The 25,785-nt window shown below is 56.0% G+C and overlaps 7 protein-coding genes across 7 annotated transcripts; 5 read left to right on the top strand and 2 right to left on the bottom strand.

Annotated features, from left to right (window-relative positions):
- Nucleotides 1-938: 938 nt before the first annotated feature.
- N657DRAFT_678964 (uncharacterized protein) lies at nucleotides 939-4,182 on the top strand (the record flags this gene model as incomplete). Its single annotated transcript, XM_062796127.1, has 3 exons — nucleotides 939-1,457; nucleotides 1,529-2,142; nucleotides 2,211-4,182. 3 exons carry the CDS (start codon nucleotides 939-941, stop codon nucleotides 4,180-4,182), a joined length of 3,105 nt encoding a protein of 1,034 aa, XP_062649712.1.
- Nucleotides 4,183-5,359: 1,177 nt separating this feature from the next.
- On the top strand, nucleotides 5,360-6,730 carry N657DRAFT_567331 (uncharacterized protein; the record flags this gene model as incomplete). Its single annotated transcript, XM_062788500.1, has 4 exons — nucleotides 5,360-5,414; nucleotides 5,652-5,813; nucleotides 5,874-6,175; nucleotides 6,260-6,730. 4 exons carry the CDS (start codon nucleotides 5,360-5,362, stop codon nucleotides 6,728-6,730), a joined length of 990 nt encoding a protein of 329 aa, XP_062649711.1.
- A 773-nt stretch (nucleotides 6,731-7,503) lies between these two features.
- On the bottom strand, nucleotides 7,504-13,426 carry N657DRAFT_614164 (type II DNA topoisomerase). Its single transcript, XM_062790428.1, has 3 exons — nucleotides 13,085-13,426; nucleotides 9,368-12,949; nucleotides 7,504-9,307 (listed from the first exon to the last, which is right to left on the bottom strand). The coding sequence occupies exons 1-3, from the start codon at nucleotides 13,151-13,153 to the stop codon at nucleotides 7,862-7,864; spliced, it is 5,097 nt and encodes a 1,698-aa protein (XP_062649710.1). The 5' UTR covers nucleotides 13,154-13,426; the 3' UTR covers nucleotides 7,504-7,861.
- Nucleotides 13,427-13,672: 246 nt separating this feature from the next.
- N657DRAFT_642693 (uncharacterized protein) lies at nucleotides 13,673-14,159 on the top strand. Its single transcript, XM_062792392.1, has one exon. It carries the CDS (start codon nucleotides 13,740-13,742, stop codon nucleotides 13,950-13,952), a length of 213 nt encoding a protein of 70 aa, XP_062649709.1. The 5' UTR covers nucleotides 13,673-13,739; the 3' UTR covers nucleotides 13,953-14,159.
- Nucleotides 14,160-16,385: 2,226 nt separating this feature from the next.
- N657DRAFT_283758 (uncharacterized protein) lies at nucleotides 16,386-19,211 on the top strand. The gene is made up of 4 exons (XM_062786624.1): nucleotides 16,386-17,237; nucleotides 17,283-17,398; nucleotides 17,445-17,529; nucleotides 17,593-19,211. Exons 1-4 carry the CDS (start codon nucleotides 16,880-16,882, stop codon nucleotides 18,834-18,836), a joined length of 1,803 nt encoding a protein of 600 aa, XP_062649708.1. The 5' UTR covers nucleotides 16,386-16,879; the 3' UTR covers nucleotides 18,837-19,211.
- Nucleotides 19,212-19,227: 16 nt separating this feature from the next.
- On the bottom strand, nucleotides 19,228-20,974 carry N657DRAFT_642692 (TPR-like protein). The gene has a single exon (XM_062792391.1). The coding sequence runs from the start codon at nucleotides 20,727-20,729 to the stop codon at nucleotides 19,419-19,421; it is 1,311 nt and encodes a 436-aa protein (XP_062649707.1). The 5' UTR covers nucleotides 20,730-20,974; the 3' UTR covers nucleotides 19,228-19,418.
- Nucleotides 20,975-21,689: 715 nt separating this feature from the next.
- On the top strand, nucleotides 21,690-25,365 carry N657DRAFT_654429 (uncharacterized protein; the record flags this gene model as incomplete). Its single annotated transcript, XM_062794505.1, has 6 exons — nucleotides 21,690-22,039; nucleotides 22,258-22,902; nucleotides 22,955-23,644; nucleotides 23,694-24,090; nucleotides 24,150-24,723; nucleotides 24,914-25,365. 6 exons carry the CDS (start codon nucleotides 21,690-21,692, stop codon nucleotides 25,363-25,365), a joined length of 3,108 nt encoding a protein of 1,035 aa, XP_062649706.1.
- Between the last annotated feature and the right edge of the window lie 420 nt (nucleotides 25,366-25,785).

Genomic DNA, 25,785 nt, shown 5'->3' with positions numbered 1-25,785 from the left:
TCGGTTTCATTGTTGTACTCCCTAAGGCGGTTACAGGATAAGGGGAAAGGATGATAACCGAACTGTGATTGGCAGAAAAGTTTTGCCCCATATTTCTGTGCTGATGTCGACATCGAATTGATGACCTTTTGCTGCCGCCGCAAGAAAATGCATTGTCTCAACAATGGTTATCGACATTTTCCTTGTTAGTTTCATAACAGTTCCAGTGGCACGAACCGCGGCTTTTAAGTCACGGATCGAGGAATGGGCTCATCGGTATTGTACAGTGTCGGAGTAAGAACTCGATACAGAGTATTGAGGTCCCTTTCCTGCTTGGCAGTGGACTGCCCCGCATGTCCCTGGCTGCGACTCCCGCAGTACCGGAATTTGTGCATTGTTCTAGGGGCGTCCAGGGGTTCTCATTAAGGTATTCCGTCGTTGCTTCAACCACGCGCTATCCCTTCAATGCGCTTGATCCACCCTAGAGTTCATCAGCATCGCGTCGTGTCAGCTGTTCAGGCCTTGGGTCGTCTCTGATTGTACCGTTTCAGTGTTCTCGACCTCTCGATGAGACGAGGGGCGCCTGGCCCCAGCCGAGCAATCGCGTGCCAAGACCCACCAATTCGGACGGGAACCTCCAGCGTGGACGACCTCCAAAACACCTCTCCACACCCACTCCCAGCAAACTAGCCATCCCTGCATCTTTCCCTTCGAAGCTGGCACAGGCCATTTTAGAGTCGGAGCTCTTTTGAAGAGCTGAGCCAGCGAGGAACTGCGACAACTGCAGCGAATATCTGCCGCTTGATTCTTTGGCAGTCGCCTCGTGATCTCGGACGACACCATTGACTCGTCGGTATAGGCCCAATTCTCTCGACAATTGCGCGACACGGCGCGAATGATTGACGCGCTCAAACTGTCTCTGCACACTTGACACTGCAGGTTCGGGGTCTGGGTTCGGCATGGAGTCCGACCAAGATGGAGGAGAGACACAACATGCACCACCACCGGCGCCCCCTGACCCAGCATCACCGGTGACACATGGCACTCCACGGCCGACCAATTCGCGGCCAACCGCCACTGAAACAGACAGCAAAGGAAGCGAGCACGACTCTCTCGTCACTGTTCGCCTTTCCGAGCCGCCGTCGCTCCATCTGGATACCGCCGTAGCGCCGAGCACCATCATCGTCAGAAAAAGCCCGGTTCCATATTATGCCATGAGCGACGCCATGACCGAGACAGTAGAGGAGGACGAGGATGATGACAGTGAGTCGGAGATTTTCGAGCCTGAGATTTCGGCCTCGAAACGCAGGCCGAATCTGCTGCAGGAACTCGGGCAGGTGGGCGCCAAATACGCAGACGAAGACGGAGACGGGAAAAAGCGTCACGGTTCATGCTCCAGCTCAGGCTCGGAGCATGTCGATTGGGACGCACTACAAAAGAAGGAGGATCTCGAATCAAAGGGCCAGGTATTCAACAATGTGGGTTTCTGCCAGGCTCATTTGGGCTCTTCCTGTACGCCATTTGCTCTAGCTAACATGCATATCCTTAGACCACGGCGTCACTGCTGGCCAGACTGGAACAGGAAAACGATAGGAATGGCACAAATCCGAAGAGCATCAACGTCAAAGCGGCCGACAAGCGGCCATTTCGCGAGAGCAGGCCCAGACCACCCTCAATGGCGCAGCTGCGCAAGATGCTTAGCGGGCAGACGCCTCCAGCCCTCCGATACTCGACATTGCCGCCACCGCCCATGACCGAGCTGGAGTTCTATTTGGCGTTGGTCAAAGATCCCAAGCAGACTGCCGCCCGGCTACCGACCCTGCTCTCCAACAAGGTCAGGAGGGGCATCCCGCCACCGCTGCGCGGTGTGGTCTGGCAGAGCATGGCCGGCGCCCTGGACAGCCGTCTCGAGGAGATTTTCGAACGACTATCTGGCGAGTCCAGCCCATATGAGGGCGTTATCAGCAAGGATCTCGGACGAAGCTTCCCTGGCGTCGACATGTTCAGAGACCCCGACGGAGACGGCCAGCGGATGCTCGGTCGGGTCCTCAAGTGCTTCAGTCTTTACGACACCAAAATCGGCTACTGCCAAGGACTTGCTTTTCTCGTTGGGCCGCTGCTGATGCACATGCCGGACAAACAGGCTTTCTGTGTCCTGGTCAGGTACGCCGGGATCCTCGTTTTGGCAATTAATAGGAGAAGAAAAAGCTTGAACTAACGCGTGCGACAAGGCTGATGGAAAACTACGATCTGCGCCAATGTTTCGTTCCCGACCTCTCCGGGCTGCACATCCGAATTTACCAATTTCGCGAGCTGCTGCGACAACGTCTGCCCGCTTTGTCGGCCCATCTGGACGATTTGCAGGTTGAACCAGCCTATGTTTCACAATGGTTCCTGTCGTTCTACGCCGTAACGTGTCCCCTGCCAATGCTGTTTCGCATCTACGATGTGGTTTTCGCCGAGGGCGCATCGGAGACTATCATGCGGGTGGCACTGTCGCTCATGCGCAAAAACCAGGCGCGCATCCTGGCCTGCACCGAGATGGAGGACGTAATGCAGCTGCTGCTGTCGCGGGGAGTTTGGGACTGCTACAACTACAACGCCGACGAGTTTGTCTCCGACTTTGTTGCGCTGGCCGATGTTGTCACAAAGGAGCAAATGACAGCGCTCGAACAGGGGTATAAGGAGGCTAAGATTAGCTCAAGCGCCAATCACCGGGGGACAGAGGCGGCACAACAAGCGTCGGTGGATGTCACCACCGCCGCCTCCCGTTTCCTCGGTCGCATTTGGGCTGCTTCCTCGTCTACACCCCGATTTGCCACCTTTGCGGCAGCAGCTCAGGCTTCGGGATCCGCGCCCGCCAGCATCACTCTCAACCCTGGACTTGGCACTGTGTCCCGCCCGCTCAGCATGCTTCGGCGCAGCACGTCGAAGCAGAGCCTCTCTTCAATGGACGCTGTTTCGTCCACGACATCATCCGCCGCCAGTGTTCTCAGCTCCGTGTCGACCGAAGCGACCACCATCTCGCGCGACAGCTCCGCCGACGATCCGCCCAGGGAGTCTGCCCCGCTGCCGTCCAAGGCCGTGCCGACCGCCTTTTCGGGAAGCGTCAATACATCAAAGGATGGCAGCAAGTACCTACACAGCCAAATCGAGGATTTGCTCACTGCGCTTAGCGAGCTCCAACGAAACCACAGCTTACTGGCCAGCCAGTTACAGAGGGAGCAGGAAGAGCGCGAGGAAGACCGGCGGGCCGTCTGCTCGCTCCTCGACGGGTTGCGCAGGAAGGCAGTCGGACGCGACGAAGGCGACGAAACGATACTCAACAGTTCCGATGACCAAGCGGTGTCCGCGGCCTCGGACCCTGCGAAGCCTACCGCGGAACAGTTATCCGACTTGCTTGACATTGTTCAGGAGCGATTTAATGAACCGGCCGCTAGCCCCACGTCGACCCCCGAGACGAAGCTGCAGCTGCGATACGAGTTGGCTCGGGCAAAAGAACAATTATCACAAGAACGGGCAAAGTCAAAGGCGTTCAATCGGAAGGTTCAGGAAATGGAACAAGAGATGGCCACCATGAGGGAACAGCTAAGGGAAACCCATGCGCATGTTCGGAACGTACACCAGGAGAAGCAGCGCCTCGAGAGGCAGATACACGGAATGCGCATGCGGGCTTCGGACACGCCAGCCAGCGTAGAGAAGAACCAATGGTTTCCCAAGGCAGCCGGCGGCAGCAGCGCGCCTGCGGCCGGACTCCGCGAGCTTAAGCTCAACCGCAGCCATTCGACGCCCTCCCAGACGCCCTCCATTTACAGCAACAAACGCGCATCGTCGGCGACAATACAGAAAAAGACGAGCAGCGAGTCGCTGGCTGCGGCAGCTGCGCAGCCCCCGATAAACGAAACCGACGCCCTCCTGCTCGAGCTTGTCCAGGCGAAAACCGCGGAAGCAGTCGCCCGGCAGGAACTCGAAGAGGCGAAACAGAAGCTGGAGCAGCTTCGCAAGGCATTTGGTCTCGCGCCAGGGGAGATGGCCCCCCGGGCGAACAGCGGAAGTGGAGCGGCATCGGCGGCGATGGGTATGCTTGGCCGCTTGACGGGGTCGACCACCACTCCTGCGGGTTCAGAGTCGCCTGTCAAGGTGTCTACGCCTCCGGCGACAAATAATGCGTCGGGCGGCGGGTTCTGGGGCTGGAGGAGGTGATGATTGCTTGGTTTTGCTGTTTCGTTACATGGCTGATGAATCTGGCGGGTTCTGGGGTGTAACTGTAATTGCTGGGATGATTCACCGCGGGCCGGCTGTATTTTGTGAGCATATGATACCATTGATATTGATTCTTTCGCAGACGGAGACTGAGGGAAGTGCTTATCACCGCTGGAGACGGGTTTTGCATGGGAGCGAGAAACAGGATTGCCACAAGTACAGAAATGGGTTCTGTCGATAGAGCCAAACCGAGGCAAGGATATAATAATGGCTAGTACAGGTGTTGACTGCCTGTAATAGAGCATTTCTTTGTTGTTTCAAGTGTGTTGGCTTGCCGCTTGACTGACGCACCGAGTCCAGTATCACATGCAACCAAATGGACCCCATGATGCTGCGCTTTTCGGTGGGGCCAAGAATAGCTTAACCCTTGGCAAGGAGGCAAGCCTAGGGTCGGCACTGATGCCACTACAAAGTACGCTATGCTCAATAAGGACTACATGGTATATTGCCTGGTGATAATGCATTTATTTATACGGATAATCTGCGCTCAATCTTCTTGGGTCATGAGAGCGCAGAACGGATCAGATCAAGAAGCTATAGGTTGTTTTTCCGATTGTGCGACAGAGCAGAGGTTTGGCGCAGGTAAAGGCAGGACGGCTTCTTCCTGCCTTCGGTGACGCGGTGGCATGATGAGATCATTGCGATGCCGTTTTGGACGTCTCCCCACCTTTCCCGGTTGGCAGGCTGAGGCAGGCAAGCTTTGGGGGGTCGATGTGGGGCCTTTGCTTGGTCTGAGCTGCTGCTGTCCCCCGTCATGGACCTTGACTGCCTTGCAAGTTTTTGATAAGCTCCAGAATATAATAGTCACCCTGGGTGTCTCAAAGCCCTCGCTACTTCTTGCCAATCCCAACTTCCAGCTTCTCGAGCGCACAAATTTCTGCTTTGATCTTTCTTTTGCAACAACCATCCTCCCGTCCAGAGTCCCAGCACAAAGAAGCATCGTTGGTGCGAGATCCCCAAAGGTGCCATTTAACGAGCTGCCATAACATATCACGATCACCGTTTTGTGCCTTGCCCCTCCTGAGTGGTCTATCGACGTCACGGGTTCCGGCTCTTCATCCTGCAACCACCGAAACAAGACATTGCTCACGCGCCCATCGCACGATAGCACTCCAAAATGGCTGACAGCGCTCGCGTCGACGGCAATTCCAACGTGGATGCCCTCAAAGCCAGTAAGGTTCGTCGTCTTCAATTTCCCTGCGCCTCATGCTTCTTCCTGTTTGCCAGCTGGCTAATGTGTCCAAGTGTTTCACAGGTCGACTCCAACATCCAACCCTCCGGCCGCCCGCATCAACTGATGATATTCCCTCTCGCAGATGCCGCAGCTGCCTACAACACCGTCACCAATGGTAGGCCTCTCCCGCCGCATCGAATTCACCCTGGGAATATACTGACTGGCTGTTTCGCAGGTCCGGTAGCCCAGAACGTCATGGATCAGACGGCTAAGACATCGGCCGAGATGTCGAACTTGGCCGCTGCCCGCCATCCTCCTTCCTACACGGCTGCCACCGGCCAGCCGTTGACACATTACCACTCGTTTTTCTCAGAGCTCCTGTCATGGAACAACCCTCGTATGCGTCCCGTACAAGATTGTGGCTATGGTCGCTGGAGTTGATGCTGATGTTTCGCAGGGGCTTCGGCCATCGCCTATGCCACCATCGTGACGCTTATCTTCACGTTTAGGTACCTTGATGTTTTGCGTTGGGCTTTCAAGCTCACTTGGATGGTTCTGGGCATCACCATCGCCGCCGAGGTCGCTGGAAAGGCCCTTCTCAACAACGGCTTCGCAACTCAGCTCCGCCCCCGGAAGTACTACACCATCCCCCGGGAGACCCTCGAGGCCACGATCGGTGACGTTCACGAGTTGATCAACTTCTTCGTCATCGAGACTCAGCGCGTGCTTTTCGCCGAGAACGTCTATGCTTCGGCTGCTGTAAGTGGTCTCCACGTCTTGTCTCCGCCCGAGCTTTGAGCTCTGGAGCTATGGCGTCAAAGCCGTCGAGCTAATCCGCGCCAGGCCGCTCTCGCCGCCTTCATCTCGTATTACCTCGTCAAGATTGTCCCTTACTGGGGCCTGGCCGTTATTGGCACTACGGTCGTCTTCTTCACCCCGCTGGTCTACACCTCTAACCAGGAGCTCATCGACACCCAGCTCAAGCACGCCAGCGAGATTGTCAACGCCCAGACCGCCCAGCTCCGCTCCGTCGCTCAGAAGAACACGGAGAAGGCTACCCAGGTGACCAAGCAGTACATGGGCGACTACACTGCCAAGGCTCAAGCGCTGATCAAAGGTGCCCGCCACAACGAGCCGGTCTCGAAGCAGAAGAAGCCCGTCCAGGAGGCCGACTTTCCTGCGCCTCCGAAGGATGAGATCAAGCACTTCCCTGCGGCTCCCAAAGAGGATATCAAGCCTGATGCTGCCGAACCCTCGCTTGAGCCTAAGCCAGAGCCGTCTGACAAGACCCAGGAGCCCCTGATCGTCGCCTAAACAGTGGGCAGGATTCCACGCAGCAGCCTGGTGACCGCAACGTCATCTGATTCTATAATGAAATCGCAGGCCACCGCTTCCCCAACCGAGCAGGGTCTGTCGGATTGCTGGACAACGGATGCCACAACAGCATGATTATGGAGGAGAACCCGAAGAGCATAGGAAGGGAAGGAATGGTTATGGAATGACATGGCAGGCAGGCGAAGGCAGGCATGGCAAGATTGGCAAATGCAGTTGAGGACTATGAAGTCTGTGTCTTTTTTAAGGCGGTTCTCTTTTCGTGTCATTTTCCAGGTTTTATCGGTTGAACGGGAGGGATGGGGCGGATGGAGTATTGTGTTGAAACAAGTGTATTTCCCTTTTAGTGCTGACTTGACCCTTGGCTTCGTGATGTGTGTGCTCTCTGAGGCATAGGTTGGCTCCGAGCAGGGGAGAAAGGCTGAAAGGTATCACGGGTAATGCTGCTTTCCTGTTGCTTGATAGGCATTGTGTTTTGGCACAGCTATTCAAGACGTGTTCTTATTCATGTCCAACATGACATGCAGGTTGTGTTAGCGAGGTGTTGCTCACCCATACAGACACATGGACTAAAGCCTGCTGTGTGCCCTGCTACAGTAGGTAAATAACAAATAAGATGTTGGGTGGCATAGCCTGTGGACGGACTAACTCAACTTGCACACTGAAAGGGTTCTCAGAACCCTTTGTTGCTTTTATCAACAACACAGCCAAAGGATATGCACGGCAAAAGCAGTAGTAGAGGCGGCAAAAGCAGCAGTAAAGGTCCAAGACGCAATCGATGACTTGAGCAGATAGAGTAGTATAGTACTTGAGAGTGCACCCTTCCCAAGGACCAGAGGCCGGCGATAGACGAACAGAGAACAAGCAGAACTAAACTGCAAATGTATGCATCGCCCTCCCTCTCCCCAATAAAACCACCAAGAGCGCCTAAGCCCAGAACCCACAGAGAGCCCAGAGCCCGTTCACTGCCTCTGCCCTCAGGCCAATGAGTCCCCGTAGTCAGGTAGCCACCAAAATAAGGAAAAAACCAAGACAACTCCATTCACCAGATCCAACTTAAAATAAAACAGTCGTGTCTCATCAAGACCACCGCAACCGCCATACAAAACCCGACTACTCGCTATTATCGTCCATATCAAACGCATCACTGTCATCCCTCCGGCCCTTCCGCCCACCACCAGTGCCACCGCTGATAAACGAGTCGTCCTCGTAGTCATCAATGTAAATCGGCTTTGCCTTGGCCGCCGCCGCGCGCCCTGGCCTTGCCTTGGGCTGGGCCACCACCGGGCTGGCAGGCTCATCGACAATGTCGTCCTCGTCGTCGCTGAGTATCTTTTTTGCCTTGGCCTTCTTGGCGGCGTAGGCTTTGGCAGCTGGGGAGAGAGTTGACGGTTTGGGCCTGGCTGCCGCCGCGACCGCCACCGGCTTTGGCTTAGGGGCAGGACCCTCGTCGCCCTTGGGCTTGTTCTTGGATCCCGCCGGACGGCCCCGCTTCTTTGGTGGGGCCGGAACTACGCTCAGGGGAGCCTTGGCCTTGGAGGCGGCAGTCTGAGACGCGGGTTTTGCGGCAGGTTTGGTGGTGGCGGCTGGCAAGTCGTCATCCGACAGGAAGTCGTCCAGATCGTCAGCTTTGGTGGATTTGAGCGGCGACGACATGGCTAGCGCCTCGTAGTTGGTGTCGTCGTGGCTGTCAACGTCCATGGCAGGCTTTGACGGCTTGCTCTTCAACTTCGGCAAGGGCGCGTCGCCTGCCTCGGGCCGAGACATGGCAAACAGACTAAGTCTGCCTCCGTTGCTGTTCGAGGTGGCCGAGGCCCCTATGCCTTTGACCATGGCGCCGACGTCTCCAAGTAGTTTGTCATCGTGGCCGTCATCACTATCTGAACCGAACTCTTCGTCCATATACGAGGGCTTAGATCTCGCTGCTGTCGCTGCTGTCCTCTTTGCCGGCTTCTCAATCACCTCGTCGAGTTCAGAGTCACCTTGATCGTCCCTCACTTTCGGCTTGCCCAGGTCCATGAAGTCCTCGTCAGAGTCATCGCTGCTCAGGACATACCTAGACTTGCTGGCAGCCGCCCGCTTATTGCGACCGTTGGTAGCGTCCGTCAGAGAAGCAGGAGGCTCCGACTCTTGCTTGACAACCGCCTTCTTGCCCAAGAGGGCAAAATCGTCATCGGAGAGATCGTTCTTGGGCGTTGGTTTGGCTGCTGCCTGGAACTTCTCAGTGAATCTTTGATGGGTCTTGGTCTCGACCTTCTCAACCTTCACAGCCTTAGGTTTGGTCTTCTTCTCGGGCTGGTAGTCGTCATCATCCTTCACACGGCGGCCCCTTCCAGCACCAATCTTGTGGGATGTGCGGCGACCCATCCTCCGAATGCCGGTTGTGATCTCCTCCTCCAGCTTCAGCTGGTTGTGCCACTCCTCGACGAAGCCGTCCAGGTCTTTCACCCACAAGTCTTTCTCGCTCAGGGCTTCGAGCTCGTCATACTCCGCTTTCTTTGCCGCGATCTGGTTTTTAAGCTTCTCGAGACGCTCGTTCGTAAGGGACCAGATTGGCATCTATGGTTTGTCAGCAACCAGAAGTGTGGCAAAGTCAGGACAGAAGCTCGGAATACGCACCGAGAGCAGGTAGTCGTAGTCGCGGGCGCCACCGGAGACGTCTTCGTCTTCGGCATCATCCTTACCGAACTCCTCGTCGGTGGACTTGACCTTCTTGTCGTCCTTGGGCGGGAAAGCCTCGTACTTGCGGTCTCGAAGTTCCTGGACGAGAACATCCTTTTTCTTCTTGTTGACCACCAACTTGTTCTCAATAATCTCCAAGATGAAGCGGTACTGATTCTTGAGTTTCCGGTAGTCGGCGTGGTAGACACCCAACCAGTGGCTCTTGCGCTCAGTGTACATCTTGAGGCGGTAGTGGTAGTATTCCTCCATGATCTCCTCCGGGCTCTCATACTTCTGGATTTGGCCGCGGGTGTTGAAGGCAACGAGGTTGGTGGTGGTGATTGACTTGGTAAGCTTGAACTTCTCTAAGAGACCCTCATCAAGTGCTGCCTTTAAATGCTTATCCTCCATCTCAATGATGAAATGCACTGTTTGGTGGTCGTTGAACTCCCTGTAATCCTTGATGAAGGAGGGCGTCTTCTCGGCACGAAGGATGTCCTCGAGCCTCGACTTGAAGTCATCAGTCCACATCCGGATGGGCAGCTCCGTGACATGAATCTCGTTAGGGTTCTGCTCGTCCTGCTTGATGATGCCGTTGAATTTGAACCTGTTGGGCCCATCTGGCTCAACCACACCCTTCCAGCCTCGGAACCATGGAGTCATGGGCTTGAATGGCTTCTCCTCGGCGTCGTCAGGATCGAGCCTGCCCATGCGCCGCTTGAGGTTCTCGACGATATCGATCGGATGATAGTTGGGGATGGATGTGCTCCACCCTGTGCCGATGCCATCAGCGCCGTTGACGAGGACCATGGGAATAACCGGTATGTAGACCTTGGGTTCGATGATGCTACCGTCATCATCCTGGTACTCGAGGTTGGGTTCGTCAAGCTTGGAGAAGACCCGCCGGGCAAAAGGTGACAAGCGCGTGTGGATGTAACGAGCGCTGGCTGCATCCGAGCCACCAGAAAGACGCGAACCAAAGTTACCGCTGGGTTCCAGGCAGTTGACGTTGTTGGATCCGACGTAGGTCTGCGCCAAGCCGACAATGGTCTGCTGCAGAGACTGTTCGCCGTGGTGATAGGCGGCTACCTCCGAGACGTAACCGGCGAACTCGGCGACCTTTTGGTCGTTGACGAGGTTCCGCTTGAACGCACCATAGATGACCTTTCGCTGACCAGGCTTCAGGCCGTCCACCATGGATGGAATGGATCGCATGTTGTCGGCCATACTGAACAGGATGAGCTCCTTGTGAACAAAGTCGGTATAGGTCTTCCTGCTCGCAGTCGAATCGAGGAATGTCCCGGGGACAAAGTTGCCCAGCCACTCCTTGCGGGCGTCCGCCTTTTTCTTGGAGAAGGCGAGCTCAAACAACTGGGACTCCTCAGGCTTCAAGATGTCGAACTTTTTCAAGTGCCGGTCCAGATCCTTGAAGTAAATCTGGGCATCCTCGTTGGAGGAGCTACCCAAACCCTTCAAGTACTTGTACTTCCACTTCCGCAGCTCGTTTTTATGGGCTTCCTTCCAGGTTTCATACTGGGGAAGGTTAAAGAACATCTTGAGGTTTTGGGGTTTCTTCGGGTTGTTGCCCTGCCAGACTTTGACCACCGGAGTAATAAATTCTTGGAAGAAGTCGTCAATGCGCAGCAAGGACGGGAATTGGACCTCAAGGAAATTGATGAGCAAGCCCTTGATGTGACTACCGTCGAGATCCTGATCTGCCATGATCATCAAGTGGCCGTAGCGGAGACCTTTGGTGTCTGTGTAGTTCTGCTTGTGCTTCAGGCCGAGAAACTTCTTGATGTTTTCGATTTCCTTGTTCTTCATGATCTGGTCAAGCGAGGCGTCGCGGACATTGAGCATCTTGCCGCGCAGCGGAAAGACGCCAATACGGTCCGGGTCCAAAACGGCACGGCCGGCAACAGCAAGGCCTCTGGCTGAATCACCTTCGGTCAAGATGAGGGTGCATTCATGGCCACGCTTCGTACCGGCCCAGTTGGCATCAATCAGCTTGTCGTTGCTGATGCGGGAGCGCTTGTTGCCGTCAGTCTTGGCCATCATCTTGTCTGCCTTCCTGTCGGCAAACTCCATGATGTTTGCAATGGCCTCGGATGCCTTGACCTTCTTCAAAAACTGGTCGCTGAGGACGCACTTGCTGCCAAAGGCGCTCATCTTGGTGGTCAACTGCTCCTTTGTCTGCGAGTTGAAGGACGGGTTGTCGATCAGGCAATTGATGAAGATGAAGATGTGATTGCGGAAGTGCGAAGGCTTGAGCGAGTGACCCTTCTTCTTCTTGTTCAGCTCCTTGCCAAGCGCCTCGCAAATCTGGTCGGCAATGTAGTTGACGTGCGTGCCGCCGGATGTGGTGGCAATGTTGTTGACGAACGAGACCTGCTGGAACGAGCCGTCTGAGACGGTGAAGCCGATCTGCCAGAGCCGGCCATTGGATCTCTGCTGGTCGAACTCGACTTTGGCGACCGCTTTCTCGCCGTCCACGGCGGCATCGCCCCGCTCGTTGGCAATGGACTTGGCGTACATCTCGCAGTACGACTTGAAGTTGACCTTGAGATGCTCCCCGTTCAACCAAACCTTGACCCCACTGACGGTTCCGGCCATGTCGTAAACGCGACGATAGATCAGAGCCTCAAGATCGTCGTCGATTCCATTCTCCATGCCGAACCTCTTGTAGTCGGGCAGAAAAGTGACCTTGACAAAATCAGAAGATTTGTTGGATGTGATCTTGGCCTTTTCCTTCTTGCTCATGTTCTCGGTCCAGGTTTGCTTGTACCGCTTGCCGTTGTTGGAGTCCTGGCACTCGATGGTGAACCTCTGACTGAAGATGTTGGTGAGCTTGGCACCGTAACCGTTACGGCCACCGACCGTCTTCTTCTCGTTGTCGTCGTAGTTGGAGCCGGTCAACAGGTGGCCAAAGATGAGCTCGGGGATATAGCACTTTTCCTTTTCGTGCATCTCGATCGGGATGCCCTTGCCGTTGTTTTCAACCGAGATCTCGCCCGTCTCGCGATCGACGGTAACCTTGAGATACGTCATCGACGAGTCTCGCTGGCTGTTGTCGGCGGCGTTGACGAGGATTTCGTCAAATATCTTGTACAGACCTGGAACAAAGCTGACGGTGCGGTTCTCCATCAACTTCTCGGCCTTGTTGTACACCCACATCTTCTGATCCATTCGCTCGACGGAACCAATGTACGTGTCGGGGCGCTTGATGATATGTTCGAGTTGTGTGAGCTTTTGGTACGTTTCAGTGGCGGTCTTGTTGGACTTAGCCGTAGGCTTGAAGGCCGGCGCGTCATCATCGTCATTGTCGATCACCATGCTGTCGTTCTCGATCTCAGCAAGGGGCTTGCCGCCCGATTTCTTCACAGGCGCCTTCCTTTGCTTCTTTGGAGGTGTGCCTTCAGCATCGCTCTCTGACTTGGGGCGCTTTTTCGCGGGAGCCTTGCCACCGGTAAGGGTTGTCTGGACCATCTTGGCGGGTTTCGCTGTCGCCATCTTTTTTGGTTGTACTTTAGCCTTGGGCTTCTGTAAGACAGTCAGTGTACTCGAGGTCGATTCATACAATTGTTCACGATGTCTTTTGGTGCAGGCTGCAAGAGACGAACGGCACTGCCGGGTTGTAGGGTTTGACATTCCGTGGGCAACGCGCAACATACGTACCACCTCTGGGATATAGCCGTCAGACTCGTCTTCGAAGTCGCCAAAGACCGAGCCAATGTCGGAATCCATGGCGAAGGCTCAGGAACAATGTTCCACAAGACAAGGCGCGGAAGATCAAGGGTCTGAATAGAGGCTTGGCAGGGGGACAACAAAACAGGTGGGCGCATCCAGAAGAAAGAAAAAATTCGGTCGCAATCGACGAACAATGAAGGGTACCAAGGGCTAGCTTCGCGACTCGGCTTACCCGGCGATGTCGTGGATAAAGAAAGGCTAAGGACACGAAAAGTACGAGGGCAAGGCTGCGATGGTGATGGGCGCAGAGGGGTGGATTGTTGTTGTGGCAAGCGGTGCCGGATGTAAACAGTGAATGTTGTGTGGATTTCCCAAAACAGGCGCGTGAATTGGAGCATGGGTCCAGTCGAGATGCGGCGGGCCCACAGCGCGCGATGAGGACGCGACCTGCAATGCACCTCACGCCTGAGGCGCCAAGGCAAACTGCCCCATGCGGACCCACTTTTGCTAACATCAAGCCGACACATAGGACGGGATGGAGTACGAAACGGCGCCTTCTCAACATGGAAGTGACGGTGGGAAACGAAGCCATCAATTACATTACCTGTACTTCTGAACCCCTGCTTTCTCCAGACAAATCCGAATGACTTATCACCAACATCCAATTTCCCCTTCTGCTCTCGGGGTCCATTTTCTCCTCTCTCTGGTTGGATTGATGAAACTGTTCTGTTTGCTCTTGTGCGAATTCGAGGATCTCGTTGTCAGAGTCAAGCAATTGCACAAGTGCGATGATGGCATTGCTCAGATGATGGCGCGGACGCTATCTGGTCGGATACCTTGTGCAATCAATTGCTGAGGCGGTAAAATGGAGCAAGATGTGGATCGAGTCCTTGAGAAGTTGTGGCTGTGATTGTGGTTACGGTTGTGGTTGGGTTGCAGTTGCTGGTACGTTTCAAGCACGCTTGCCCAGGTTGCGCTGCTCCTTGATCATGATGTTGACAATGAGTTTAATAATTCCTCAAGTGCTGTACTCCCTCTCAAGCCGGTCCCTGGCAGCCAATCCGTTGAATGTTTGGGTTGATTCTCGAGGAATTGATGAAGGGTGGTGCTTCCCGGTCCGGCTGTAAACGCCCGTCTCCTTCGAGACACCTGTCTCAAGCGGCTCCAATCGATCTCGGTGCAAGCGGGCCTTAGGACGGTCTCGAGCTGTAAGGGCATTTCAAGCTCTCCGAGTGTGGAGGGCCCTTTTGTGCGGCAGTAGGATGTCGTGCTCTCCCTGCCGCAGCCTGCTGTGCTACTTGTGTTTTCAGACAGCACGCACCAGGAAATTTCCCGACCCGATGCCTATAACCGCGACAAAGCCTGTGACGGTGGCACTGCTTTGGGGTAGAGGCTTGACATGCCTCGCGGCGAAATGGCCAGTGCTCAAGCGCCTGGGACACCTTATCGGCCCAACCTCTCATACCGACCATGACTGAACTGGCAGGTTGACGTGAACGGAGAGAAGAGAACGAGGTGAGGGAGAGAGAGAGCGATCCATCATCTCACATTCATGTGGCCACCCACGTTGCGGCTCAACACTGTGATCGGGCGCCAATCTCGCCTGGCCCCTAGATGCCCGGATGACCAGCAGGGTTTCGTCGGCTAGAAGTGGCAATGAGACCAACAGAAACTGACAACGGAAACGTCGGGCGGCCGATACGACACGGTTCAGACTGTTGCTGCCATTGCGAGGTCCTCTACATATCGAGATAGCTGGCTACCACGTCGCCCTTTTCCGGGCTGGTTGGTGATTGCACGTGAACAGCCAGTTGTTGCAGATCTGTTGTTGACAATTTGGGTCTAGTCTGTGATCCGTTCCGGCTCGATTTGGGCCTCCTCAGGTTCTGTACTGCCGTTTGAGGGCAGTGCGTCAGCCGTGGTATTGGGCATCTGGTGCCGGGCGGCCTTGCCGTGGATCCTGGCGGGTGGCTGCAGCCCTCATCACGGTTGGAACGTCAGGCTTGGGCATGGCATAGGGGTGACAAGTCGAGGGACCCATGTTGCCTAGCACACAACGGCTGGGTGTGTCCAGAACCCCCTCCCAGTGGATGTTCAGCAGCCCATGCAGCGACGAGCGGTCTAGTGATGTCTCCTTCCGCCGCCATCTCCGGCCCTCACCTGTCGCCAGCCCGTACGCCACATTTTCTTTCAACCTCGTGTGATCCCCTCGACTCCGGATCGACTATCCGGCCATAAAATGCTACGACCTTGGCGTTTCCCACCGGCCCTGGCGACGCCCATTGCGTCGACACCGCCCTCGCGTGGAAACAAAGAGAGTTTCTAGCAGAATCAACGTGTTTCAGACCATGTCTCTGTCCTCATCGGACACTTTCCTTGTGCTGCCGTTGTGCAAAGCGCACACTCGCGGGGGCAAGCAAGGTTCGGTGCAGTGACAAATGCTCTTTGCCGCGCCGCTGCCGCGGACTTCGGCGGAGGATACGCGGTGCCTTTCTCGAAGAAGCCTAGATATCTGCAGAAAGGGCTGGCCGTGGCCGAGAGCAGCGACTTCGGTCGCGAGCAGCACTCGGCATCTCCATTCCAGCCCTGTGCGCATCCGATTCCATGACGCTGCCATCGCGCACCAGCGAGGTCGGCGCTATTGGCGCATCAAGGCGTGACACCAACAACCCAATGCCCCAACTGTAACTGGGCGAGCCTCCCCGATGATGCCTTCCAGCGGGGAGAGCACCCCCCGGCGGTGAAGCAGCCCCGTGTGTCGAGTCAAGCCGACGTCTCCATCTCGCAGTCAACATGGGACAAGTTTTGCTCTTTGTTCCACCTTCTCACCGGGAGATACTCAACCAAGTACCCAGGTGGCGCCTCCTGCAGCCGGCCGACGGTCTACTTTCTGTCAAGTAATCCAAAGCAGCCCTATCCCTGCCCGGTTGTTTCGCTGTATGGTATTTGCGGTGTCAAACTCATTTTCTGTTTCGCCGGCCACAGTGGCCTCGTGGAGCCAGGACAACTGTGCAGTTTTGAGAGCTCAGCCCGATCTCATGACACCACAGATTCCCTCAAGCCCGTCTTGCTCTGCTTCCGTACCTGAACTTGGCTATCTGCGAAGCCTCATCTGCCTGGCTGGTCTCGCAAACGCCTAGGACACTGTTGAGGGGCTCGCGTAGCTGTTGACTGTGCTGCACTGGCGCCAATCGATGCCGCCCAAGGGGGGTACACAGCTTCAGAACATAGTCTCCACCCCCCTACTCAGCTAGCCAGCCGCCACAGTCACGGCTATCAAACCATCGGCTACTGCCATCACTACCCTGGCCATTGACCGCCGCTCCGCCGTCACTTGTCACTTTCGGAGCACCAACTCGAACCCCCAAAGAGCGGTGGAAGAAACAAACGCTTCCATCCGCCTGCTAGCAGTCGACTCCCTGGGTCCCCAAACAAAGAAGTTGCATCGAGAACACCGAACAGAAAGGCAGCGCTCGCCGGGGCTGCAAGTCATTGCATACCGACCCTCAAGGAAGCAAGAGGACCGGCCGTGGTTCCTTGTCGCAGGTGTACGCCCTTGAAGCTCCCGCCGGCTCGCGAGGGTTGCGCGAAGCTTTGTTGTTTGCGAACTGAAAGGGGTATCTGGTTGTCTTGCCCTCCAGCTCTCTTGGGCCGCAAGCCCTGCCTGGCTTCTTAACCTGTGTTCTCGCCTCCTCGCCGGTCCTTCCTTTCTTACCCCTCTCTGCTCACGAGCTGCAACTGTAGCGACGAGTACGCGAGACATCTCCACCAGTTCTCACCGCCATGGTGTCCGTAGCCGAGCTTCTTAACCCGGAGCCCCCTCGAGCTCCTTTGCCAGCATCCCGTCCCCATCCGCCTTCCCCGGCCCATCAGACCGCCCCCTTCCGGCACGAGCCCTCTCCCGTGAGACCCCAGTCCGAGACGCTCAGGATGGCTGAGAACAACAGGACTCTTCCGCGATCAAGAACCAGGGCGGCCATCTGCTTCCCGCCCTTTGAGAACTTGGATGAAGCTTCCCTTCGCGAAGTACGCAGGTTCCAGGTCCACCCCTTTGGGTCGATACGGGAGACTCGTGAGCGGATTCCATACAACAGCGGCAAGAAGGACTTCTTCTCCAAGACCGGAAGAGAGGGGTTCGAAGGTAAGGGCAAGGCTCCTCGTCAGGGCTTCGGGCTGACCAAAGCAGCATTCCATTACGACTTCAAGGTTCCCGGCGACGATAACACATACACAGTCATGTGGGACTACAGCGTCGGTCTCGTCCGCATGACTTCTTTCTTCAAATGCCGTGGTTATAGCAAGGTCAGTTCCGAGCTTTCACCCATCCCAACGTCGCTGACATAGGCAGACCACGCCCGCCAAAATGCTCAACATGAACCCGGGCCTCAAGGACATCACCTATAGCATCACAGGTGGCTCCATCAAGGCTCAAGGTGTGTGCTTCGCTAGCCTCTCTTCCTTTGCCGCTGCATGCTGACCTTGTTTTTTGGCCGCAGGCTACTGGATGCCCTACGCGTGCGCCAGAGCCATCTGCGCGACCTTCTGTCACAAGATCGCCGGCGCTCTCATCCCGCTCTTCGGTCCTCAGTTTCCCTCTGAGTGCATCCCTGACAAAGCACATGGCCACGGCCGCATGATAATCAACCCAGATATTGTGGCTCAGGCAAAGAGCGAAGCTGCGGCGCTCTTCAGACCATCCGCCGGTCTCCCCAGCCCGCGGTCTTCCCGCAGCGTCAGCCCCCTGCCGTCTCAGTGCTCAGCACGCATCCCCGATCCCCATGACTACCACTCCGACTACGACCGCCGCCTGCTCCTGAGCCCCTACACCGACACAGACGTCGACTACCGCCCGGCCTCAGAACACTACAGCCGCAGGCCATATCCACCGATGCCGCTGATGCGAATCCCCACATCAAGACCCCACATCCCGCCAACGGCAGCGCCTACGCCCTTGGACTCACCAGGCTGGACAGCGGTGAACCAGACTCAACACCCTCCTGGTGACCACCACCGCTCCGTCTCGCATCTCAACGAGGAACTCCTCGGACTGAATGTGTCGGCGACGGCCAGCCCGTGGCTGTCCGCCATCCCACGCTCTCCGACTTCAGGCGCAGGCGGAGGCCGCGCCAGATGGCAGCAACCATACCCGCCTCGCTCCCACCATCCTCATCATTACAAATACTCCGTGTCCCCGTTCTCCACCTCGCTCCCGGAGCGGGGCATAACCCTCCCCCCCATCCTTCTCAAACGCCGCTTTGACCAGGTCGACGATGCCCGCGACACAAACAGCGCTGGCGGCGGCGGCGCCGACGATGACGATGACCACGAGTACGACGCCGGCGAGAGCCGTGCGGGAAGCGCCGGCAGCGCCAGCCCCCTGTCCGTGACAGCGCCCTCGCCGACGCCGACGCGCCAGGCCGCGTTCAAGTCCAAGCCGAACACTCCCTGCCCGTCTCCTTTGCATGTCGCTACTGGCGGCGGCGGAGGAGGGCGCCGCGAGTCGGAGCGGAATGCGGCCATGATGCTGATGCACATGCGGGCCAGAAGTGAGGACAGCGGCAGCGGCAGCGGCAGGGACTCGGACAAGGAGAGCGGGAACTGCCCTGGAGCTGCCCACGGCGGAACTGCCACGGCTCTGGCTACCCCGTCCAGCTCGACGTCGCCCACCCTGCAGGGCAAGGATATTGTCAGTGTCGGCCCGCTTACAAGGGCTAAGAGGCGGAGGACGGTTGAGCGTTAACGGTGTGGTTTACTATGGCGAGGACGTGAGTGACTGGCGCTGGATTGGTGCATGGGTTGGAGTTGCAGGCGTTGCATTTCGGGTGAAAGGGGGAGCGTTGATCTCATGACTTGTGGCCGAGTAGTTCGATGGCCGGCTGATGACAACTAGCGTTTCGTATGGCTGTAGCCATCTCCTTGTTTTGCTTTGGCGATCTCTCTAGAACCTTCCTGTCTCTTCACCTTCATCTCGTCTTTCCTGTGTATTGGAATTGGAATAGGGGTGAATGTGACTAAGAGACTGATCAGGCGATCCTGCAGCTAGGGAACCAACTGTTGAGGCGCTGGGTTGGTGTGCCTTACGTTTGCACTCTGGAAGTCGGTGAAATGGTGCTGTGGCATGTAAGGAGCACGGTACTTTTTGTCCGTGATGACATTGTCATAGTCTTGTTTTCAGATCTGCCAGTCGTCGCTGGGACGTCCCTGGCGCTACACCTACTCTTGCTCAGTGTTTTGATGTGCAAACAACTTCATTTTGCCAAGAGCTCCCATCCTCTCATCATCTTACCAGTTACCTGGGTATCAATCCACTCTCCCGTTGCCCTTATTTTTCCCCGTTCGCTTTCTTCTCCTTCCACTCTTTCACCCAGCCCTCCGCCCTCGACTTCGGCACAACAAATATCTTCAACAGATCGTCCACGACCTCCACATTCCCGCCGCTCAACACCTTCAAGAGCGGCACCTTCCTCCCCACCTTTACCAACCCCCCACTAACAGTTTCCACATAACACTCAACGCCCGCAGGACTGTACTCCCCGGTCCGATCCCAGGGCAGCGGGAAGACATACCCAAAGTGCTGGTCCAGACTCTCGCGCTCACTGAACGCCTTGATGAAGTCGCTCTCCAGATGACAAGGGTACAGTAGCAGCGTGGGGAACACCAGGGCGCTCGCCGGGTCTAGCTCATCCGGCGACAGCTTGACTTTGGCGTCCTCCATATCCGGCGGCCGGCCTGTGCTGCGCGTGCGGATGCCCCTGGCCTGCAGCGCCGCCTTGAGCAGCGTCTCCCGGCGCCGCTCTTTTTCCTGCCGCTCTTTCTCGATCTTGCGCCGGGCCGCGTCGGCTTCGCTCGCTTTGATGATGTCCTGTGCCAGGGCCAGCAGGGGCTTGTTGGACGGGTCAATCTCCAGCCCCCGCGCGCAGGCGTCGTCGGCTTCGGCAATCTTGTTGACGGCTAGTAAGGCCCGCGCGGAGCGATAGAAAGCCTTAATGTTGCGCGGGTTGAGGCGGAGGGCGGACGCACAATCGAGGGTGCAGGAGCGGTAGTTGCGCAGCTCGAGGTGGCAGGCTGCGCGGTTGATGTAGAGGGTCTCTAGCAAGGCCTGTTCGGATTTGACCTCGGCCGGGTCCTCGGCGACCTCTTCAAAGTCCTCTTCTTTGGGCCTGGGGTCTTCCTCCAGGTCGACGTTGGGCGAGTTATCGGCTTCCGAATTGATCGTCACCGGCTCTGCGGCCTTCTTCACCCGCTTCTTTTCACCCTTCGCCCTCCTCGACTCCTCCGCGGCCAAGATCGCAATGCCCTTGCCGTAGAACTCCTTCGCATCCGGCCAGCGCTTCTCCCGGAAGCACTCGTTCCCTTGCTCCTTGAAGTTGGCTGCGTTCTCGAGGGGGGTGCCGTCGTAAGCGAGAGCCTGCAGAGCTGCCAGTTCCTCGTTGTCCTCGGAAGTGTCGAGCTCTGTCATGAAAAGTGGGTGCTTGTTGAGGTCGGCCAGTGTCTCCTCGAAGGTCATGCGCGCGTTGAGGGTGCGGCCAGGCGGCAGCTCTGGTAGCATGGCCGCAATGTCTGGAGGGGCTGATCCATTTGTGCTTGAGTCGTCCAGCTTCAGGGACTCGGTGCCTTTCGTGACTCGATCCATTCTTGTCTCATCCCAATCAGGTGGGCAGTTTGCAGTGGATGAGGAAGTCAGTGTCCTCTACTCAAACGAACGCTCCAAAACATAAAGAAAAAAAAGAAAAAGAAAAAAAAAGGTCGATCACTGCAAACTCAATTGAAGGGCTTCAATACCTCTTCCACAAGCCCGGTGAGGTCCACGAGTGACTTGCCCTTGGTTTAGACGGTGTGGTTAGGTGCCTGTGGAGTGTGCGAGAGATAAGTGGCATCCTGGAAACGATTCAGAAAAATTGGTTACAATCGGTGCCTAGCAAAGTTTCCTGCAGCCAAACCGACGACACTCACGACGCAACGTGGAAACCTGCCTACGTGGACCTCCGCCTTCGCGCTGGATGATCATTGAGTCACGGATAAAGTACAGATTTTAGATCACGGATCCAATAACTTGAAGGCTCTCCGGGCCTACTTGTGAGTGCTTTTTCCTTTTTCTTGAGTCCGAAGCAACTCGGCGTCATCATCAGTTTCTTAACCTGCTAGATTACTTTTTGTCACCCTTTAGTCGTCAATTACCCTGCAGTTCGAGAGCTCTTTCAGTTTTTCTCCGTATTCCTTTCTCCTTTTGACGTTGGTTTCCTGGATTTTTCCGTTTGTTCTGTGGAGGAAGTGTGCGTAAGATACCTCAAATCACAGCGCCAAGGAATTCAGAATACTCGGTCACGGGAAGACGCGTGATTACCGCAAAGAATACTATTGCAGCCCCACCCAACTTACAAAGAAAGTCGCGTGTTTCATCAAGCGATTTGTTCGTAGCACGCGTAGCCTTCATTTCCATTTCCCTCTCACAAGTTCTAGTACCTTGCATAAGGCAACTCGGCCGGGACTGCAGGAGCCAATTGCAACCTAAAGCAATTTAAAGACAGGCAGTATTCGTTCTACCTATCATTCCGCCTCTCTGGAACAAGCAGGATATTGCCCTCCTAACGCGATGGCGTCCGTCAAATCGGAGCCCGTGGATGACCCTGGCGCCGCCCTTGGCGCCGTTGACGCCGTCCACGGTATGACCGACAACGAGAAGCATGATTATCTTCAACGTCTTGTTTCCTCAGCCAACTCGCCAGATCTTCTTGAGAAGGGTGTCAGTGTTGGCGTGCGGGTGCTGCAGACCCTCAAAAAGCCACTTGAAGCGGCAGGTCTCCAAGCTTCAGGCGCCCAATGGCTGAAGGCCATCAGCGACTTTGAGACCCTTGCGAAGGCAACGCGGACCATCGTCGGTGTTGTCGGCGATACAGGAGCTGGAAAGTCGTCTGTCATCAGTGCTGTCCTTGATGAGGAACGGTATGTCAGATTCAACTGCCGGTCGGCGAACTTGCATCGCTTTCAGTCCCCCCGTCTCCTTCCTTCATATAACACTCGGATCTTCCCTCAAGAGGCTTAGCTGCTTTTTGGAAGGGAGTCCTATCGAATGACCTTCCTCCTTTCTTCCGCAACCCCGGTCCAATGCCGTTCCCCCGACCAACTTACGCCGTACGTCACCTGCTAAGTTGATTCGACAGGCTCCTCCCTACCAACTGCATGAGAGCATGCACGGCATCTCCGACTGAAATCTCGTACAACTACTCCGAGAATCCGGACGAACTCTACCGTGCCGAGGTCGAGTTCATCAGCGCTGACGACTGGGTCAAGGACCTGCGCGGCCTCTACACTGACCTTCTTGACGGCAATGGCGAGGTTTCCCGCGAGTGCACGAATCAAGACAGCGATGCTGGCGTGGCCTACGCCAAGATCAAAGCTGTCTATTCCAAATTGACCAAGGAACACATCGCACGGGCAACACCCGAAGGCCTTGCGAGCCAGGTTGCCGTCCGCCAAGTGCTGGGGACCATCAGGAAGTTGCGAGCAACAACAGCCGCCAGTTTGTATCGCCAGTTGCAGGAATATGTTGACAGCAAAGAAAAGAACACCGAGAAGCGGATGGAGTTCTGGCCGCTGATCAAGGTTGTCCGCATCTACACCAAGGCTTCTGCCTTGGCCACAGGCGCTTGCCTCGTCGATCTTCCAGGCGTCCAGGACTCAAACGCAGCTAGAGCCGCCGTCGCTGCCAATTACATGAAGGCATGCACCGGTCTGTGGATTGTCGCCCCTATTACACGAGCGGTGGACGACAAGACGGCCAGGTCCCTGCTTGGTAACTCGTTCAGGTCTATTGTCCCCCTACCCCACAAGTGGCACACAATGCTGACAGGGCCCAAGACGCCAGCTCAGGTACGACGGCACATATTCTGCCGTGACCTTCATATGCTCCAAGACGGACGACATCTCTGTCACCGAGGCTGCAGAGAGCCTGGGGATTGACGAGGAGATTTCTGAGTCTTGGGCCAGGATCGAGGAAATTTCGGATGAAGTCAGGAAGCTTAAATCTGACATTGGCGATTTCAAAGACGAGCGAGATGCGTGCGGCGACCTCATTGACAAGATCGAGCAGGATTGGGACAAATGGGAGGCCTTGGGCAGCAAGCTCGCTGGAGGAGCCACCGTTTACGCCCCAGCGCCCAACTCGCCAAGGAAGAAGCGCAAGCGGCAGGCTCGGCCACTTGGCAACCGCAAGAAGCTCAACTCCAGCGATGTCGATAGTGACTTCTCGGATTCGGACGGTTCGGACTTCAGTGATAAGGAAAATCAAGGACCACCGGCAGAGGACAGAGAACCACTTACCGCCGACGAGATTGAAGCCGAGCTCGCGTCTCTAAAGGCCGAGAAGAAAGAAGTCCGAGCGAAGAAAAAGGAGATCGAGGACAAAGTCAAGGCCATTCGTGAAGCGATCAAGGAGCTGGTCACTGAGAAAGACATGCTCCTTGCTGAGGTGAAGGCTATTTGCATACAGGGCAGGAACGAGTACTCGCGACGGGCCATCAAGCAGGATTTCGCAATGGGAATCAAGGAGTAAGCAGAGATGTAGCTCTTTGAGCCAAAGGACTGCTACCTTCTTCAGACTCGATCAGGAAAACGCGGCCGAGGAGGACGAGGCCAACTTCGACCCGGACGTCGACCTCCGTGACTACGACGCCGTAGCTGCATCTCTCCCCGTCTTCTGCGTCAGTAGCCGTGCTTTCCAGAAACTGAGCGGCCGCCTTCAAAAGGATGATTTCAACGCAGGGGGCTTCCAGTCAGTCGAGGAGACCGAGATCCCTCAAATGCAAGCACATGCCAAGAAACTCACCGAGGCAGGGCGCGCTGCCAGCTCTCGGCGCTTCCTCAACGACCTCATGCAGCTCCTCAATTCCATGACGATGTGGGCCTCTGACGACGGCACAGGGTCGAGCCTGACTGACGCTGAGAAAGCCAGGGAGGAGACGCGCCTGCGCAAGCAACTGCATAAGCTGGAACAGGTAGCCTGGGTCCCAGAGCCATCATAACCAACTCAATCCGACTGACTAACCCTGAATAGAATCTCGAGGCGGCGTTGAGAGGGTGTATGACTTCTGTAAAACAGGCTTTGACCGAGCACATTTTTATGAGTTTCGACAAGTACGTTCCGATGGCGGTGGACGCGGCTGTGCCTACTGCAACACAATGGGGAGCACCGAAGGCCGTAGGCGGTCTGTATTGGGCGACCTATAAGGCGACTTGCCGACGGAACGGTGTCTTTGCCGGCGCTTCGGGGGCCCTTGATTTCAATGCGGAACTCTTCGACCTCATTTCGAGGCATCTCGCCAGCGGCTGGGAGCGCGCTTTCCAACGTCGTCTGCCGACGTCCCTGGACGACTTCCTGCGGACCGTCAAAGTGCATTTGGAGAAGTTCCACGCTGAGGCAATTGAGCGGGCGAGGGAACTGGGAACACACTACAATGGTTTGCACATGCTGGGTCAACAACTTCAGGCCCACTCGCAGCGCTCCGCGGATGTCCGTGGTGCAGTTTTGGCTCTGGCACAGGAATTGCAGCGGGAAGCAAATGGGGCCTCCACTCCTGTTATCCAGGATGAGATGACGCCGGCCTATGAGGGCTGTGTTGAGGAGCGAGGTATGTTTTCCTCTCTATGTCCATCTTCCTCCCCGTGCTTTTTGCCTTCATCCTTTTGTCGCCTCTTCTCCTTTCTGCATTCCTGATGTCGTCTGATTTCTTCCTTACTCGTTACTCCTTACTTGCCCTATCATCTTGTTTCGTTTTCCATACAACGTGTTAATTCTTTCGCTAACAACCGATGCTGTAGGTCCTGGCTCCTATATGCGTATGAAGAGCCTCATGATTCGGCACGTCGACAACCGCCGCACCGTCATGTTTCGGAACGCCACCAACTTTGTGCAAAGGCAACTCGAAGTTGACTTGTGCAATCGCATCCAAGAGACTTTGGAGGCACACGTCCAGGAGCTGAAGTCCCGGCTTGCGCGCGACTATCTCTCAGTCCTTGTCGGCGTTGACGTGGCTTCCATCGGACTCGGTCCATCTCGCTTGGAGCTTATGCTGCGCGCAGAGATGTTGCCTCTTTTGGCCAAAACTGATGGATTTTTTGCTGAGCTTTTTTCTGACAGTGGGAAGGACGAGAAAGTTCAAACGACTGATGCGGACAACAGCGATGGCGAGCAAGACGACAACGCCGCAAGGCCTGAGCAGGGACTGACAACGGCCGAGGAGTCTGTCACAGTCAAGGGCGAGCAGGAGTAACGCGTGAGCATCGTGGGCGGGTCGGAGTAAGGTATCGGGGTAAGGAGTCGGGTAAAGTGTAGGGGGTAGGGTCATGTTCGGGCATGGATTTGCAGGCTGTGTGGGGCGTTGCTGGCAATCTATCTCTTGTAATCTATTTACAGGTGGGCAGCTAACGTACATGATAAGCGAACGTCCCAGACATGCGAACGTCCCACAAAAACACATCTGCACAACAAATTTCAACATGATTCAACCAACACTGACAAAAATGATTGAAATTACTCGGAATGGTCTTCCTCGGGCACTTTTGCAACTCCTTGACAGGTGCGTGCATTATGGCCAGGCTCGCCGCATCTGCCACAACGCCGCGTGCGCGTCTCGATCCTCGGCTTCCGACCACTGCCCGCCTGTGTTTCCGCCCGTATCTGCACCTCAACA

Source organism: Parathielavia appendiculata, assembly GCF_033297405.1.
Source record: "Parathielavia appendiculata strain CBS 731.68 unplaced genomic scaffold N657scaffold_3, whole genome shotgun sequence".
NCBI lineage: Eukaryota > Fungi > Ascomycota > Sordariomycetes > Sordariales > Chaetomiaceae > Parathielavia > Parathielavia appendiculata.
This window is presented reverse-complemented; position numbering and strand designations above follow the sequence as displayed.

Bases quoted from the DNA above. Each gene is read 5' to 3' on its own strand.
- N657DRAFT_283758 (XM_062786624.1), top strand. From the start codon at position 16,880: ATGGTGTCCGTAGCCGAGCTTCTTAACCCGGAGCCCCCTCGAGCTCCT. The intron at 17,238-17,282 runs GTAAGGGCAAGG...TGACCAAAGCAG, and splicing joins CGGAAGAGAGGGGTTCGAAG to CATTCCATTACGACTTCAAG. The intron at 17,530-17,592 runs GTGTGTGCTTCG...TTTTGGCCGCAG, and splicing joins TGGCTCCATCAAGGCTCAAG to GCTACTGGATGCCCTACGCG.
- N657DRAFT_642693 (XM_062792392.1), top strand. From the start codon at position 13,740: ATGACTTATCACCAACATCCAATTTCCCCTTCTGCTCTCGGGGTCCAT.
- N657DRAFT_642692 (XM_062792391.1), bottom strand. From the start codon at position 20,729: ATGGATCGAGTCACGAAAGGCACCGAGTCCCTGAAGCTGGACGACTCA.
- N657DRAFT_614164 (XM_062790428.1), bottom strand. From the start codon at position 13,153: ATGGATTCCGACATTGGCTCGGTCTTTGGCGACTTCGAAGACGAGTCT. The intron at 12,950-13,084 runs GTACGTATGTTG...ACTGTCTTACAG, and splicing joins ACGGCTATATCCCAGAGGTG to AAGCCCAAGGCTAAAGTACA. The intron at 9,308-9,367 runs GTGCGTATTCCG...GACAAACCATAG, and splicing joins ACTACGACTACCTGCTCTCG to ATGCCAATCTGGTCCCTTAC.